General features: G+C 55.8%; 1 protein-coding gene across 3 annotated transcripts in view; it reads right to left on the bottom strand.

Annotated features, from left to right (window-relative positions):
- Positions 1–14,171, bottom strand: part of PLCG1 (phospholipase C gamma 1) — a 47,065-nt gene extending 32,894 nt beyond the window's left edge. The window contains exon 1 of one of the 3 annotated variants that reach the window (XM_074553768.1): positions 13,861–14,171. In XM_074553768.1, the coding sequence (XP_074409869.1) occupies positions 13,861–14,062 (202 nt within the window). In that variant the 5' untranslated portion in view covers positions 14,063–14,171. The remainder of the gene's footprint in view (positions 1–13,860) is intronic. The other 2 variants (XM_074553766.1, XM_074553767.1) reach the window with 2 other exon arrangements.
- Positions 14,172–15,094: the final 923 nt, after the last annotated feature.

The raw sequence follows: 15,094 nt of genomic DNA, 5'->3' as shown, positions 1-15,094 counted from the left end.
GTGGCAGGGAGCTCGAGCACCACCTGGGAATGGCAGGGGCAGCAGTGCCAGCAGCAGTGCCCGGGCAGCCCATGCAGGGCACACACGGAGGGGCTGGCTGCTCTGTGGGCACCAGGGCTTCCTGCCCAGCCTCTGCTGTGCCCCTCAGTCACACGGCCTGTGGCTTCTGAGCTGCTATTCCTCCCCCCCAAATCCTTATCACCTGCAGAGGAAGCTGCAGATGTGCAGGGAGATAGGAGATGCTGCTGAGAGGATGTGAGGACCTGACCTCCCCTCCTCCACCCCACACAAAGCCCACATTAGGGGCTGGAGCAGGGAGGCAGAGATCCTGCCCAGACACTGCTCCTACAGGGCACAGTGGCCTCTTCCCAGGCTGCCTTGCCAGCACCAGCCTCACCCAGGTGGCCTTCAAGAGCTCTTGAACATCCTCTTGCTGTGAGAAGCAGAGGCAGCTGTGGGCTGCCTGACCCGTTATCATCAGCACATCTCTCCTGCTCGCCCTCAGCTGCAAGAAAATAAGTGTAAAAAGACCAAAGCTGATCCTCCCAGTGAGCAAAGCAGCATGCTGCCACCTCCCAGCCAGGGCTGGGGAGCTCAAGGAGATGGGCAGCAGGTGGCAAATGCCAGGCAAGGGCTCCAGCAACCCTCCTCCTGCAGTGCTGGGGCTCCCTCCTGTCCTCCATGGAAATTCTGAATTTGTGGAGCTGTGGGGCTTGGTACCAAATCCCAGGCTGGGCATCCAGGGCTGTTGGTTGTAGCCAGTGCCACATGCAAGGCTGGCACCTCTGAGAGCCATGGGCTTGTTGCACTGTCACCATACAGGACGTGGGAGCACATTTCCATCCCACAGAGGGGCACAGCTGCTCCAGCTGAGGCAGAGCAGTCCCACATGGCTGTACCCAGTCCCACACGGCTGTACCCGGCCCCACACGCAAGGCTGGCACCCTGAGAGCCATGGGCTTGTTGCACTGTCACCATACAGGACACAGGGGCACATTCCCACCCCAGAGAGAGGCACAGCCCCAGGTTTTGCTGACACAGAGGCTGCTCTGAGGACCTTGGTGTCCCTGTCCCAGACGAAATCAGGCTGATGGCAGCCTGAGAGCCCCTCCAGTCATCTCCCTGTCTGAGAGGCACAAATTCCACTGACTCACATGGAAAGGGGAAGTTCAGCTCTGCTGCTCTGGCCAGCCTAGGGAAGCTGCACAGCCCACCCCAGGGTGACCTTGTTCTGCATGGCATGGCAGGCTCCATCCCCCAGCCCTGCAATGGCCTGTAAGGAGCAGAATAAACCACAGGGAGGGTGGGATGGAGATGGGTGAGCACAGCTCCTGCCTCTGCCCCTCTTCCTCCCTTCCCTGCAGGGAAGATCCCATACAGCTGCAAGGAGACCGAGGTGGGCAATGATGAGGCACCAACACATGCAGGGAAGAGGGAGAGAAGCTGAAGGGAGCTGCTCTCTGGCCAGGTGTCCTTCATGGAAGGGCTGAACAGGGAACCCTCCTGTGCAATGTCCCTGCATCCCTCTCCTGGACCTTACAGTGTCACTGATGTCCCTTCCCAGGCTCTCAGCCAGCCAGGGGAAGGGGATGGGACCAGGCAGACTGGCAAAACCAAGCAGGACAGAGGGGCAAAGGTGCCAATCCAGCAGTTCTGAAAGCACAGCTCACAGCCTGGCAGGACCACTGATGAAGCCCTGGCAGAGATGGATCTGGGACCTGAGTGTCCAACAGCAGCAAACTCTCCTTGGGGCATTTTGGGGATTTCTGCACTCAATAAAGTGCCTTCCCTTCCCAGCTTTCATGCCCTGTCACAAAGCAATTGTAGACAAGAGTTGGACATTGTCCCCAGGACAGGGCACAAAGGCAAGGAGTGAAAAGCAAAGCACAGAAAAGATTTGTCACAGTGGCAGCAAATGTCAGCGATGCTCAGATGCTGTGACTCAGATTTCACCCACCCCTCCAGATGACACAATCAAGTTTCCATGACAGATTTACAGCAGAGGTGGCCAGGACCCTCAGTAGCAGCAGAGAGTGGCTTGTCCCTGTCCCCACCAGGGCTTGGACTCTGCAGTGTGAGGGCAGCACTGGGAAGAGGAGGGTGGGATGAAGATCTCATCAGCTGCTGAGCTGCTTGAGGTCACCTCAACAGCCTGGCTCCTTCCCGTCCCATGCTCAGCTCAACAGCTGCTCTGAGACTGGCAGGGCTGAGGATTTGCCAGGGCACAGATGTGAATTCCAGATGTTTGCCCTCCCCTCCATGTCCCTCTGTGCCACTGAATGCAGAGAGGCCCAGGGGCTGGAGCATCCCAGCCACAAAATGCAGGGAGCACCCCCTCCTGTCAATCACCACCTCCTGTCAATCACCTCCTCCTCGGATTCTCCACCTGAGTCTCTTCTCCACCCCACCACAAACCAGACACAGTTACCAGAGCAGCTGCAGGTGCAATCAAACCTGTCCCAAGGTGGTTGGAAATGGAAGCAGTGACTCTCCTCTTCCCTTTACCCCAGATTTGCTCTCTCTGCTCTATCAGGATGGGACTCCCTGGGCTGGTTTCACCTTCCAGTCCAAGGCAGGATTTTGGGGGATAACCAGCCACAGGCATTCCTTACAGCACCATCCAAGTGGAGATGCCCAGGCACTGACCAGATTGCCCAAGCCACACTCCCTGGCACATGAGAGCATTTTCAGTTTATGGGGGAGAAGCAGAAGCCCATGGTGATGGTGTCAAACCACTTGGGACTGGTTTTTTCAGTGACCTCACCTGGGATTTATTTGGTCCCCAAAACTGGAGACTTCTTCCTGTTTGTACTCCAACCTGCTCCATGGTTCATATCAAACCTGACGCATCAATGCTCCAGAAATTTCATTCCCTCACCTCCAGAACTCTTCACAAAGTGCCCCAGAGCTGCTGGAGGTTACAAGGACAATAATCCAGCTAGCAGCAAGACCTTGAGAACAGGCTGACACCAGGCACTACAGGACATGTGAGACACAGAAGAGGGGAAAAAAAACCCAGTAAAAATCAATTTCTGCTGCTTTGCTGGGACACAGAGACAAGCAGAGCCAACTCCCCACTGCCCTGGCAGTGGAATCTGGAATCAGGGACACAGCTCTTTGGTCTTCTGAAGCTCAGGAGGGCTGAGAGCTGCAGGGATTAACAGGGTAAGGACTGCAAGCTCAGGAGAGAAGGAGGGTATGCAGAGTGCCCTGGGATCCTGGCAGGAGGAGCCAGAGGTGGGTGAGTGATGTCTGAGGGCAGGAATCCAAGCACAGGAGGGATGAGGCAGCAGGCTCTGTGCTCTGCTGAGCCAGGGGCACCAAGAAGGACCTGGACAGACAGGCAGTGTCCAAATGCTCAGCAAACAGAGCCAGGCAGCCCCTGCCCCACCTCCTGCCAGCTGGGAAGCACGTTTATGGGGTGCAGGTCCCCAGGGCAGGCAGCCAAGGGGGTGAAAGTCCTCTGGGACATTCCCTGCCCCCAGCACCACAGCCAGCCTGACTGGGCTGCGTTACACCACCACAGGTGAGGAGGAGGAGGAGCAGGAGGGATGAAGGATGCACTGGCACATGCAGGGGGCTGTCCTTTAATCACCACACCATCAGCACTGCTGGGAGCAAGGAAACAGGAAAAGAACTCTCAGGCAGCTGCTGTGCCCAGGCCTGCAGTGACAGCTGTCCCCAGTGTGGCCATTCCCAGACCTGCCTGGTGTGGCCCTACCATGGGGTGATGCTCCAAGGGCTCTGCATGGGATCCCAGCAGGAGAGGAGCACAGGACAGCCCAGAGGGAATGAGAGGAGCTGCAGCAGAGATGGAGAGCAGCACAGCTGGAGCAGCAGAGCCAGGAGGCAGCAGAGCAGCCCCAGCAGGGCTCTGTGTGTCACCCAGAGCATCCCTCCAGGCCCTGGGGACACAGCACACAGCCAGCTCCTGGGGATGGAGTCTGGAGCCAGCAGAAAAGCCAACCCTGTTGTCATTATATTGCAAAGGTTCTGTTGTCATTACACTGCAAAGGTTCCATATTGCTGGAGTTTCACACCTCCTTGATGCTTCTTGTAGGCAGCTCCTCCAGGCACTGACTCTTCCTCATCCTCACAGCAGCCAACTGACTCCAGGTCCCCTCAACCAACCAATCCACTCTTTTATATCACTCTTCTTATTGGCTACAGCTGTGGCCTCTTAACATCAGGCCTGCTCCTAATCTTTAGTAATTAACCCAGCTGCAACACTTTGGGGGGGGTAAGATTACTTTCCATACTACCTTTAATTACTTATGTTCTATCCCCCTACACAACCCTTGTCCCTAAGATGCTTCAGCCACTTCCCAAAGGAGCAGGACTGGGAAGGCAGGAGCCCTGCACACCCCCCAACATGGGTAAAGGCTGGGGGTGAGCTGCAAACCCAAGGCAGCACAGCTTTGGGATTCCATATGTCAAGGCAGGAAAAAAAGAGTTATATTCCAAGAAAAGGAAAATAAATGTGTTTGTAATGGGTTGGGGAGAAAACACAACCTGTAAGTCACAGTCCTGCCCCTTCTGCTGTGGCTTTTGGCCACTGCATCCTTAAGGCCAAGCAGCTCAGCACAGCATCCCACACCACAGAGATCATGTGCTGGACATGACCTTCTCTGAGAGGATTTCAAACCAGCACCATGGGATTGCCTGGGACAGCCAGGGATGCTCTGGGGCACCCTGACAGCACAAGGAGGGACTGACCAAAACCTCAGAGCCACAAATGTTTACAAACACAAGGGAGGACCTGCAGAGGAAAACAAGGAAGAGATCCATCCCAGATTCTGGAAGGCTTTCCATGGCTCCTCACCCAGCCAGCCACATTCAGGAGCCCAGATCAGGCTAAAGAGCCACCAGAGCACAGGAACAGCAGAGATGGAGCTAAAAATCAGTTTGAAAATCACAGAGACTTTCAGAGTATGGGCTGGCAGCATCCTAAAGCTCTGCTGACCTGTACAGCCATAGTGTGGCCAGCTCTGCCAGAGACATCAGCCCATGGCTGTTTGGGTGCTCAGGGTGTTCCAACAACCCTGAACCCTCCTGCCATCCCCTGTATCAAGGTGTTCAATACATGACAAGAACAGACTGAGAGGCAGCAAAGTGCTCAGAGATAAGGACACTGGGACAGGAGGGATGAGCCTGGCAGATCAGAAGCAGACAGCCCTGGCCTACAGTTCCAAGTGCTGGGGGATCTCCAGAAAGGCTGAAAATTCTCAGAAATGAGGAAGTTTCTCATTGGAATCAATGTGAAAAAGCTTTTTCCACGCAAAACAGCACTTTGCTCAAAATAAAAACACTGAAAACTCAAAGATTAAAACCATTTGGAAGGACAGCTTTTTCCAGCACTGCAGAGCCCCTTTGGGAATGGCTGCTGTCACCATGTCCCTTGCTAAGGTCTGGAAGACACCGTCCCCACCAGGGCATGATGTAACAGCTCCAGCAGCAAAACCACACTGCTGGAACAGCCATGGGATCAGGCAGGACACAGCCAGGGATGGGCTGGATGCTGAACTGATCCCTCAGGGCACACCAGCAGCACCAACCACCCAAACCAAGCGAGCTGAGGAGCCTCCCAGGCTCCTGTGAGCATCCCCAGGTGCCAGGCACCACACAGCCCTCTCCATCCAGCTGCTGCACACCTGGTGAACACCCAGAGCTCCTTCCATCCCTCTCGAGACCAGCTATCCTTCTGATAGTAAAAGATTTTAAAATCATAGAAAATTTGGGGAGTTATAAAGAAAGTTAGGCCCTGGGAAAATGTTAGGCCTTGTATTTGCTAGATCATGTGAAACTGTGCCTGTATAGTCAATATATGATAAATGATTTAACCGTTAGATGTGATTAGATAGAATTATTGTTAAAGAATTATGAGAAACTATGTTAGGGGTTGGAGGGGGGATCACGAGAAATCCATGCTTGGATGAAATCAATGTATACAACGGTACAATGTAAGTTTAATAATTAATATGTAAGTGATGTAATGATAGAATATGAAACATGTTCGGCTCAAAATCATGTCAGAGTCAGATTTGGGTCTGTGCCCCCCTGACACCCAAAGCTCTTCAGTAAAAGCACCTGCACAGAATCATTCTGTGATGATGTGTCCTGAACACCAACACCTCCAGTTGCTCTAGTCCAGCATCATCTCCCACCATGAGCCCACCAAGCCTGTTTGGCCAAGGGGAAAGAGGGAGGATGTGGGGGGGGAACCTTTCAAAAGCATTGTAAGAGCTTCAAAATGCTCTGATTTCTACTGCTCTTAAACCTCAGAGAACACTAGAAAAGTAACAATTCTTCACTGACTTCACCCATTTCCTTGTACTGCATGGCAAGGTGCAGCCAATGGTTTTTCAGCTCAGAGCTGCTGGGGTTTCTGTGCTCAAAGGCCCACACCTCCTCACCACAGGCTGCAAGCTCTTCCTGGGCTCCCCACACCCTCCTTCAGTGTGAGCTTCATTCACCCTGGCTCCCACAGAACCTGCAGCAGCTCAGGGGCAGGGACACGGCACGGGGGCTGCCAGGTCACACAGCTCCCACGGCCACTGTCACACAGCCCTGAGCCAGCACTGAGCACAGACCGTCCCTGCTGCCCCCTCACCTGCCAGACACAGCCCAGTGTGGGGCTGGGGTGTTCCTGCAGCCCTGCAGGGCAGAAACCACAGGCTGACCCCATGGGCAGCACTCACAGGCCGATCCCCATGGACAGCACCCACAGGCTGATCCCCAAGGACAGCACCCACAGGCTGATCCCCATGGGCAGCACCCACAGGCTGATCCCCATGGACAGCACCCACAGGCCGATCCCCAGGGACAGCACCCACAGGCCGATCCCCAGGGACAGCACCCACAGGCTGACCCCAAGGACAGCACCCACAGGCTGATCCCCAGGGACAGCACCCACAGCTCCTGTCCCCATGGCCTGGAGGGTGTCAGCACCCAGCACATCCCTCTGTCTGTCCTGAGCAGCCAGGACCCTGCCAGGGGGCTCAGAGACCCTGGCACAAAGCCCAAGATGCCCCTGTGGTTTCCATTATGACCTGTGGAGCAAATTGCCAACCTTATATGAAGATCAGCAAGCCATGACAAATCAAGTAGAATAACAGTGAATTTATCATGAAGTGAAAACATAGAATTTTGGGGTTTTTAGAAGGGAGGTTCAAGGGGCAAGATGGAGGGATCTGGGCATGTCCAGCCTTTCTCCTTCTTCTTCTTCTTGGCCTCCATCTTTTGCTGTGATGGTGGCACTTTTAGATTGGTTTAGTATAGAAGCTCACTGTCTAACATAGGTGGTAGGTATTGGGAAGTTATGGTAAATATTGTACACATAGTTTTTAGCATAAAGACATAGCACTGCCCTGGGCGCGGGCAGAGTGTCTCTGACTGTCTTGCTGAGTGGACCTCAGCAGGACAGGAGAAAGAATTTTATAGATAAGGAACAATAAACAACCTTGAGACCGAGAAATTAAGAGCTCCGACTCCTTCTTCAAGTGCCACACTGGGAAAAGAGACTTTCTAACACATCTTAGGGTCACTCTGAGCAGCAGAAGCCCTGACAGGAGGGGATGCTCAGCACAAACTGTCAAGCCCAGGATCCCACTTTGGCAGAGACAAGTTAAACACAGAATCAAATGTTCCACCTCCAGCAGCTCCTGAGGTTGCCATCCACAGGCTGAGCTGCTGCAGCCCATCAATGAGCCTGCAGCTCCAGCAGAAGGGTGTGTGATTAGCCAAAACTGTAAGGCAGTCACAGGAGAGGGTCTGCTCTGAGAGCCCTGCTCCATTCCCAGTGTTCCCAAGTTCTACATCCTGGCCAGGCTGCCCACCACAGCTCACTGATGTGGGTCAGCTCCAAAAGGACACAACAGGGGAGGGGAAGGTCCCAGCCCAGGAGCAGTGCCCAGGCTCCCAGAACACAGAATTTACACCAAGCCTGCTCTCCTGGGCACCTCCTGGCCAAGCCACACACACAGCACTGGGGAACTGGGAGCTCAGGGCTGGGGACTTTAGCCCTGACTCAGGGCTGCAGAGCCTCTCCTCCTGTGTCTGCAATCTGTGAGATATGCAGGAGGTGACACCCCTGCTCACAGGGGACAGGGGACAGCCAGCATGTCCTGGGGGTGCTCACAGGGCAGCCATCAGATAAGGAGCCAGCAAACACTCTGAGATAAGGATAAAGGATGAGGATGAGAATCCCCACCATCCCCACTGTGCAGGCAGGGCAGCACAAAGAGAGCAGAGAGATCCCAGGCTGGCTTGGGCAGCTGCTGGCTCAGCTCCTCAGCATGGAGATGGGGCACACTGAAGTTCTGTACAAAACCCTGGTGACAGGAGGGGACAGGGCTGAGCTGAGCATGGCACCTCCTGGCACACAATCTGCAAGGGCAGATGTTCACACCCAGCTCACTGAGGGGCTCCTGCTGCCACACATGGTGTCCAGCCATGGCAAGGAGGAAGCCAAGCCCTGAAAAACTCAGCCCCTTGATGCTGGTGAGAAATAATCAGTCCAACACTTTGAAAAAACTTTCCAGCACATTCTCATTAGTGGGCTTGGACCCCACAAGGCAATTCCTGCCACGTGGCTGATGGCAGGGGAAGGAACCAGATGGATGGGGGACGTGGTGCAGGTTCTAGGGGAAAACACCACAGCCAACTCCCAGCTGCTCTCCAGGTTCAGAGGAGCTTTTGAGATGCCCAGGGAGGAGGTAACACATCTTACTGCATGGGGAGGGGTTTTGTAACCTGCCCCTCCTGGAGGATGCTACCAAGAGTAAAGCTGGGATGACAAAGGGGAGAGGCTGTTTCAGTTTGGAGGTGAAGGCAGAGCAGAGCTCACTCGCTTTGTGTGCAGCACAAATGCCCTCACAGGCAGGAAGGGGGACACAAAACCCTGCCCTCAAAAGCTCTCACAGCAGAGCATCAGCGGGGGAAGCTTCAACCATCCTGAGAGCCACAAGCCCTGCTCTGCTCTCCCTTCCCACCCCAGCCCTTGTGCAGCCCCTGCTCCAGGCACCCCAGGGCAGCTCCCTCCTGCCATTGCTGCCCACTGCACCCCTGGCTGCAGGAGCAGGAGGGACCCTCCAGTGCAGCAGCTGCCCTGCACCCCAAGAGCAGCTCATTCTGAAGTCATTTTAGCCTTCACAACCATTTCTGGCTCACTCGCTTCTTAAGAGCTCCAAGCTCCTCAAGTTTAAGCAAATGGCCCCAAAAAAACATAATTAAAGAAGCTGTGTCCCAGTGGGCTAATGAAAGAGGCTGGTGCTTGAAACGGCTGGGGCGAGTACGAGCCACACTTCAGAGCCACTTTGCATTAATATTTTACAGCTCATTTCTTTCCTTTTACACAGGCAATGGCTTTTCTCCACCTCCAAGGGACTGAGCTCATTTCACTGAAAGCAAGAATGCAACCAGGGTTTTTGTGAGGTAGGTTTTTTTTTCTCCTCTCTCTCCCCTATAAAACAAACATCTGCTCCAAATTTTCAGCTCACTCTCTGAGCAAACTCTCTGAATTTTCTGACGTGTTTCAAGGCAAACAGTTCAATTTGAAACTGGCCTATAACCCCCCACCAGCATGAGAAGGTAAAAATGCAAGACCCTTTTTTATTAAAAATAAAGAATCAGTTAACACAGGAAGTTTAAAAGAAAATAAATGCATAAAAGAAAACTGACTTGAGGGATTAGCTCTACTTTGCTCTGGGTGCTTAACAAAAAGAACAGAAAATTTTTAGCACTCTTCCTATTGTAGCAGCCAGGCCCTCTGCAGAGTTATTAGCAAGAAAGCAATGCATTGGTAATTAGACCTGGCTGGAACTCTATGAATAAAAACAAGTATTAATTGAAAAAAAGCCTTTTTTAAAATTTTTTGGCACAAACCAGGGTTGCATTTTGCACAGTTTTGAAGAAGCACAAGAGAAGGGAAAGGGGAGCCCAGGGGAGCTCACCCTCCCTCCCCAGCCCTCAGCTCATGGAGATTCTCCTCACTCTGGAGTGGCGAGCTCAAGGAGAGCAGCTCCTGTCCAAGAGAAGAGGCTCTCATGGGGCAGCCCAGCTGGCTGGGCCCTGCTGAGCCTGAGCTGCCCATGGAGGGCACACAGGGGACACACACAGGGTCTTTATGCACTGGCACAAAGCGCTACACAAGGGGCACAAAGCAGGGGACGAGGACAGGGCTGGCACACCAGTGAGAGCTCTCTGCTCTCCATCCCCCAGCACCTCCTGGCTTGTGGGCAGTTCATGGTGGCCAATGAGGCCAGCTGGTTATCTGTCCTTCTACAGAACAGGTGGTGATGCCACCCAACCCTTCACGGAATCATTAGGGCAGGAAAAGTCCTCTAAGAGCATCCAGCCCAACCACCAACCCAGCACTGCCAGGTCCACCACTGAGCCATGGCCCCAGGTGCCACATCTACACAGGCTCCTCCTCATCCAGCATCCTCCTGGTCCAACCTCACTGCTCTGAGGAGATGCTGAAGCACACAGAGACCTTCAGCCTTAAGTGCAAGAAGTTCCTTGCAGAGGCCAGTCAGACCCTGCTGGCTTCAGTAATTTGAAATAAAGGTGGCACAGCAGCATGGCAGAGAGAGGGAACTCACAGAATCACAGAATTTCTAGGCTGGAAGAGACCTTTAAGATCATCGAGTACAACCCATGTTCTAACACCTCAACTATATCATGGCACCAAGTGCCACATCCAGTCTTTTTTTAACTCAGACCCACAGCACCAGGCTGCTGAGGCACCAAAAGCACAGAACACAGGGGTTCCCTGGATCTCTCTCCAGCAGTGGGGTGCCCCTCAGCCTGCTCAGGCTCTGCTCCCCTCCGTGTGCACAGAAAGCCAAGCACCACCCAAACAATGTTTTTTAGGGCAAAGAACTGGCTGCCTGTTGCAGAGTTCAGCAGAGATCAGAAGTACTGACAGGTCCTGAGGCAGCAGCTGCTCCACAACACCTCTGACAGTGATGGCAAAGCTCCAAAATGAGCACCAGCACACTGAGGAACGATGTGTGCCCAGAGCCCTCTCCTCCTGGCACACTGCAGCTTCAGCCCACCTGCAGATGAGCCAGCACACCTCTGTCCCTTCATGCACTGCCCACAAGGCACCAGGAGCTTCCCAAGCTGCAGACACAGGGCTGTGCTCTTCCCAACATCCTCACCCACCCCTCCCTGGGACAAACACACATCTCCTTTCTGCACACCCACCAGGAGCAGAGAAAGGAGCACAGATGCTCCATAGATGGTGTCCATGGGGACAGACCTCTCCAAGACATGGACATCCACACAGACATTCCCTGAGCCCAAAACCTCCATATGTGATATACTGTGGATGCTCACCCGTTCTGAAATAGATAACAACCCAGAATCATTCCTACTTAGACAATTAACATGTATCCAGGGTGGTCTAGAGCTCCCTGGTGGTCTCCATCTCTCAAGAAACACCAGAACATCCATTACTGACCCATGAACACAGCAATACTTGACCTGCAAGTCCCTAGACACCGTTTGGTGCAGATGCTGTTGCATGGGAAGGAACATCTCACCTCCTGACAGCTGCCACCCCCTCACAGTGCAAGCTGGAGCCAAACCAGAACACCACCAAAAGCAAAACCCAACTCACTGCTCCCTGTGCTGGCGTGGCTTGTCTTCATGGGGAGAAATGGATCTGTCCCTGCCCATGGCTAACACTACTACCCTGCCCTGAAAGTGACCAGCTCAGCTCCAGATTACTTCACCCCTGGTTCCCACCATGGCCATGTTGATCCCAAGGGGATGAGCCAGGAAGGGAATTCCTTGGTGTATTTGCCACGTGAAGTGGAGCTGTCACACACCTGGCTTCTCCCAGGCATCCTCTTTCTGCCCACAAAGCACATCCAGATAAAAGCAGGGAAGCTGGCCAAGAAGCCAGCACTGCTGGCCATCGATCCCATGCTTTGCCTTGCCTGCCTAGAAACCCAGGCACTATTTGCGTACACAGGCTGGCATTTCCAGCTGGAGCCCCACAGCTCTGTCCAGGAAGTGTTAAAGCAAAGCTCTGCTCCGAGCCCTGCCAGCTCAGGGTGCTGGGTGACACCAGAGCAGGGGACTGAGGACAGGGTGAGAGAGGATGCCATGGGAAAGCACCTGGCATCAGAGAGATGGGGCTGAAGACACAGCAGCTCTTCAGCCTGATGTCCTCTGTGCCCAGCAAGGCCCACCTGGCCCCCTGGGAGTGTCACACAGAGTGTGGGGACACCACCAGCACTGGGGGGCACACATGGGGAACCCAGAGCACAAAGCCACCAGCCAGACACCTTGTCTGTGCCACAGCAGAGAAGCCCCAAGGAATTTTCCTCTGTGACATTAAAAGAAACACAATCATCTCGGTCGCTGGGACACTCTGCTCTTGGATGTCTGCACAGCACAAGGAACTCCTTGCAGCCATGGCTTTATCATTGTCAGGCCCACAGCTCTGGTATAAAGCTGAAGTTCTCTAGATTTCCCCCAAAGGTTACAGGGACACACCTCAGTCTGTCCCCAGGAACAACCACTCCTGCAGACACCAGTGGGGACCTCTGTCCCCCATGGGCACACGTGGGCTGTGGGCTCTACCTCAGACCAGAATCTTCCCAGCAAAACCAACGTTTGCTCAGCCTGAGTTTAAGAACAACTTAAGCCCAGGGTCAACAGAATGCTGCTCTCCTCCCTCTCACACTGCCTCATCACTCCCAGAGGCCTTTCTGGGAAAGAGATGGGGGAGCTCCACATCCTCATGATGCCAAAGGCTCCCTCCAGACGTGCCTGCACACACCACAGGGCAGAACGTAGAGGCCTCCAACGTTCTCAGGGCAAACCAAAGCCCCAAACTGGCATTTTGTGGACCTGCCCCAGAGATGTGGCCACCATCCCCATGCCCTTTCCTCACCTAAGCCCCTGGTACTAACAGCATCCCAGCTTTCCATCCTGGACCAGCAGCACTTGCCAGGAGAGATGACAACCCCTCCCTGGCCTCGCTGGGCCACAGTCACATCCCCCAGCATGGAGAAGGCCAGTGCCACGGGCAGCATCACCTCTCCCACCCCTTGGCCTTCATGCACATCCCCTCTTCCTCGGGTCCCACACAGAACAGAGACCCTGTCCTTGTGCTGGAGCACACGGGGGCAGGAAGGATAATGTAAGAAAAATTATCTGGGAAATAAACACCAAGTTTAAGAGTGCAGAGCATGCCAGATCTCACCCCCTTCCCACCTTACGCCCATGCATAAGAAACCTGGTTTTACACTCAGGTTTCTTACGCATTCTTTCCTCTGTCCTCCTCGTCCCCATCCAGCGCAGGAAGCCAGGGCTCACCTGACCCTGTGCCATCACCCTCACAGGGCAACGGGGAAGGGAACGGAACCACAGCACAATATTTTGGGCTCGTTTTCCTCTGCTTAACCTTTTCCGTTTGCTCTCATCTGTTGCTCCGAGGTGCAACCGCAAACGGGCTCACACTAACCCTGCCTCCTTCTGAGGCTCCCTTAGGTGGTGCTCGCCAAGGCACCACCCGGGAAAACACCTCGTTTATCCCGGGGGAAGTTTGGTGCCGAGCAGGGATGCGGAAAGTTGGGAGGCGGCGCTGGGCGGGGGCAGCGGCGGTACCGGCCCGCGCATCCCCCGAGCACGGAGCGGCCCCGCGCCGGGACCGGACCCTCTCCGCGGGGAGATGCCGGGCACGGGGTTCGTTATGCGAGCTGGGGGTTCATTATTTCTCATTTTCCTCCTCCTCTCCCCGCCAGCGAGCCCCGGCGCTCCCCGAACGGCGGCTCCGGGAGGGCTCCGGCCCCGCCGCCCCGCCCGGGCAGCGCAGCCCCTCCGCGCCCCTTCCCCCGCACTCACCGGCGCCCTCGACCTTGTCGGAGCCGCGGCTCCAGGTGACCTGCCGCGTCTCCAGCTTCACCTGGAAAGTTTTCCGCTCGGGTCGCTGCGACTTTTTGGAGTAGAAGAGGGTCATGACGGTGCCCACCTCCAGGCTGCGGCACAGCTGCGCCGCCTCCGCCTCGCTGGGCGCCCCGGGGCCGGCGCCCGGCCCGGCCGCCATCGGCGCGGCGAACAAAGGGGAGCGGGAGCGCCCGAGCCCCGCCGCGCCCCGCGCCGCCGCCGCGGGAGGGGAGCGAGCCGGAGGAGGAGGAGGAGGAGGAGAGGGAGGAGGAGGAGGAGCGAGGAAGGAGGAGGGAGGGGAAGGGGCGGAGCGGAGCGGAGCGCTGCCGGAGCGGGGGGCGGGCGCGCAGCGCAGCGCGGGGGGTCCGCGGGGGGGACCCGCACCCGGGGCTGGGGGGAACACGGACCTGGTGCTGGGGCTCGGTGTCCGCGGGGGGGACACGGACACGGACATGGGGCTCGGGAGGGACCCGCACCCGGTGCTGGGGCTGGGGGACACACGGACCCCGTGCTGGGGCTCGGGGAGGGACCCGCACCCGGTGCTGCCCGCCCAGGGGCTCGGGGGTCGGAGCATCCCCGCCCAGCGGGGCAGGAGGGCAGCGGGACCCCATGGATGGTGCGGGATGGCAGTGCCACAGACCACCCAGCACGCCTGGGAACCGCGCCACCCTCAGCATCATGACACGCCTGGGGGACCGGGGGACTCTGCACCCCACGGCACGGTGCAGGACCGCTCTATACTCCGCAGGTCTCCCGTGGGTCGCACAGCCCACAGGATACCTTAGGGCTCCAGCACCCAGAGCAGGGTTTGAGTGGGATCCTGGCGTGGCACATGTGGGGTCCCCACATTGCATCCCGCAGTGGCTTTTCCTGGGGGCAGACCCCTCGGTATGGCTGGCACCAGCTCTGCGTTTGCTGTCGTTTCCTCCACACAGATCCTAGCCGGATCCATGGCATGGAGAGCAGCACGGGTTTGCAGGGTGGCCTGTGTCATCCCGCCCCTGGGCGACCTGTAGGGAGCCGGGGGTCACTGGGCACTCTCCAGCTGCTCTCCGGCCCCACAGAAAACCAGGGTTAGAGACCACACAAAAGCAGGGTTAGCGAGGGGATAAGTGGCTGAATTGGGAAGCATTTCAATGCAGTTTGCTCCATTCATGTGGTTAAAGCCTGTGATTTCCCTTTCTGTGTGCCA

Source organism: Zonotrichia albicollis, chromosome 17, assembly GCF_047830755.1.
Source record: "Zonotrichia albicollis isolate bZonAlb1 chromosome 17, bZonAlb1.hap1, whole genome shotgun sequence".
In the NCBI taxonomy this organism is placed as follows: Eukaryota; Metazoa; Chordata; class Aves; order Passeriformes; family Passerellidae; genus Zonotrichia; species Zonotrichia albicollis.
The sequence above is the reverse complement of the archived record's forward strand: the minus strand, read 5'-3'. Positions and strand labels throughout refer to the sequence as shown.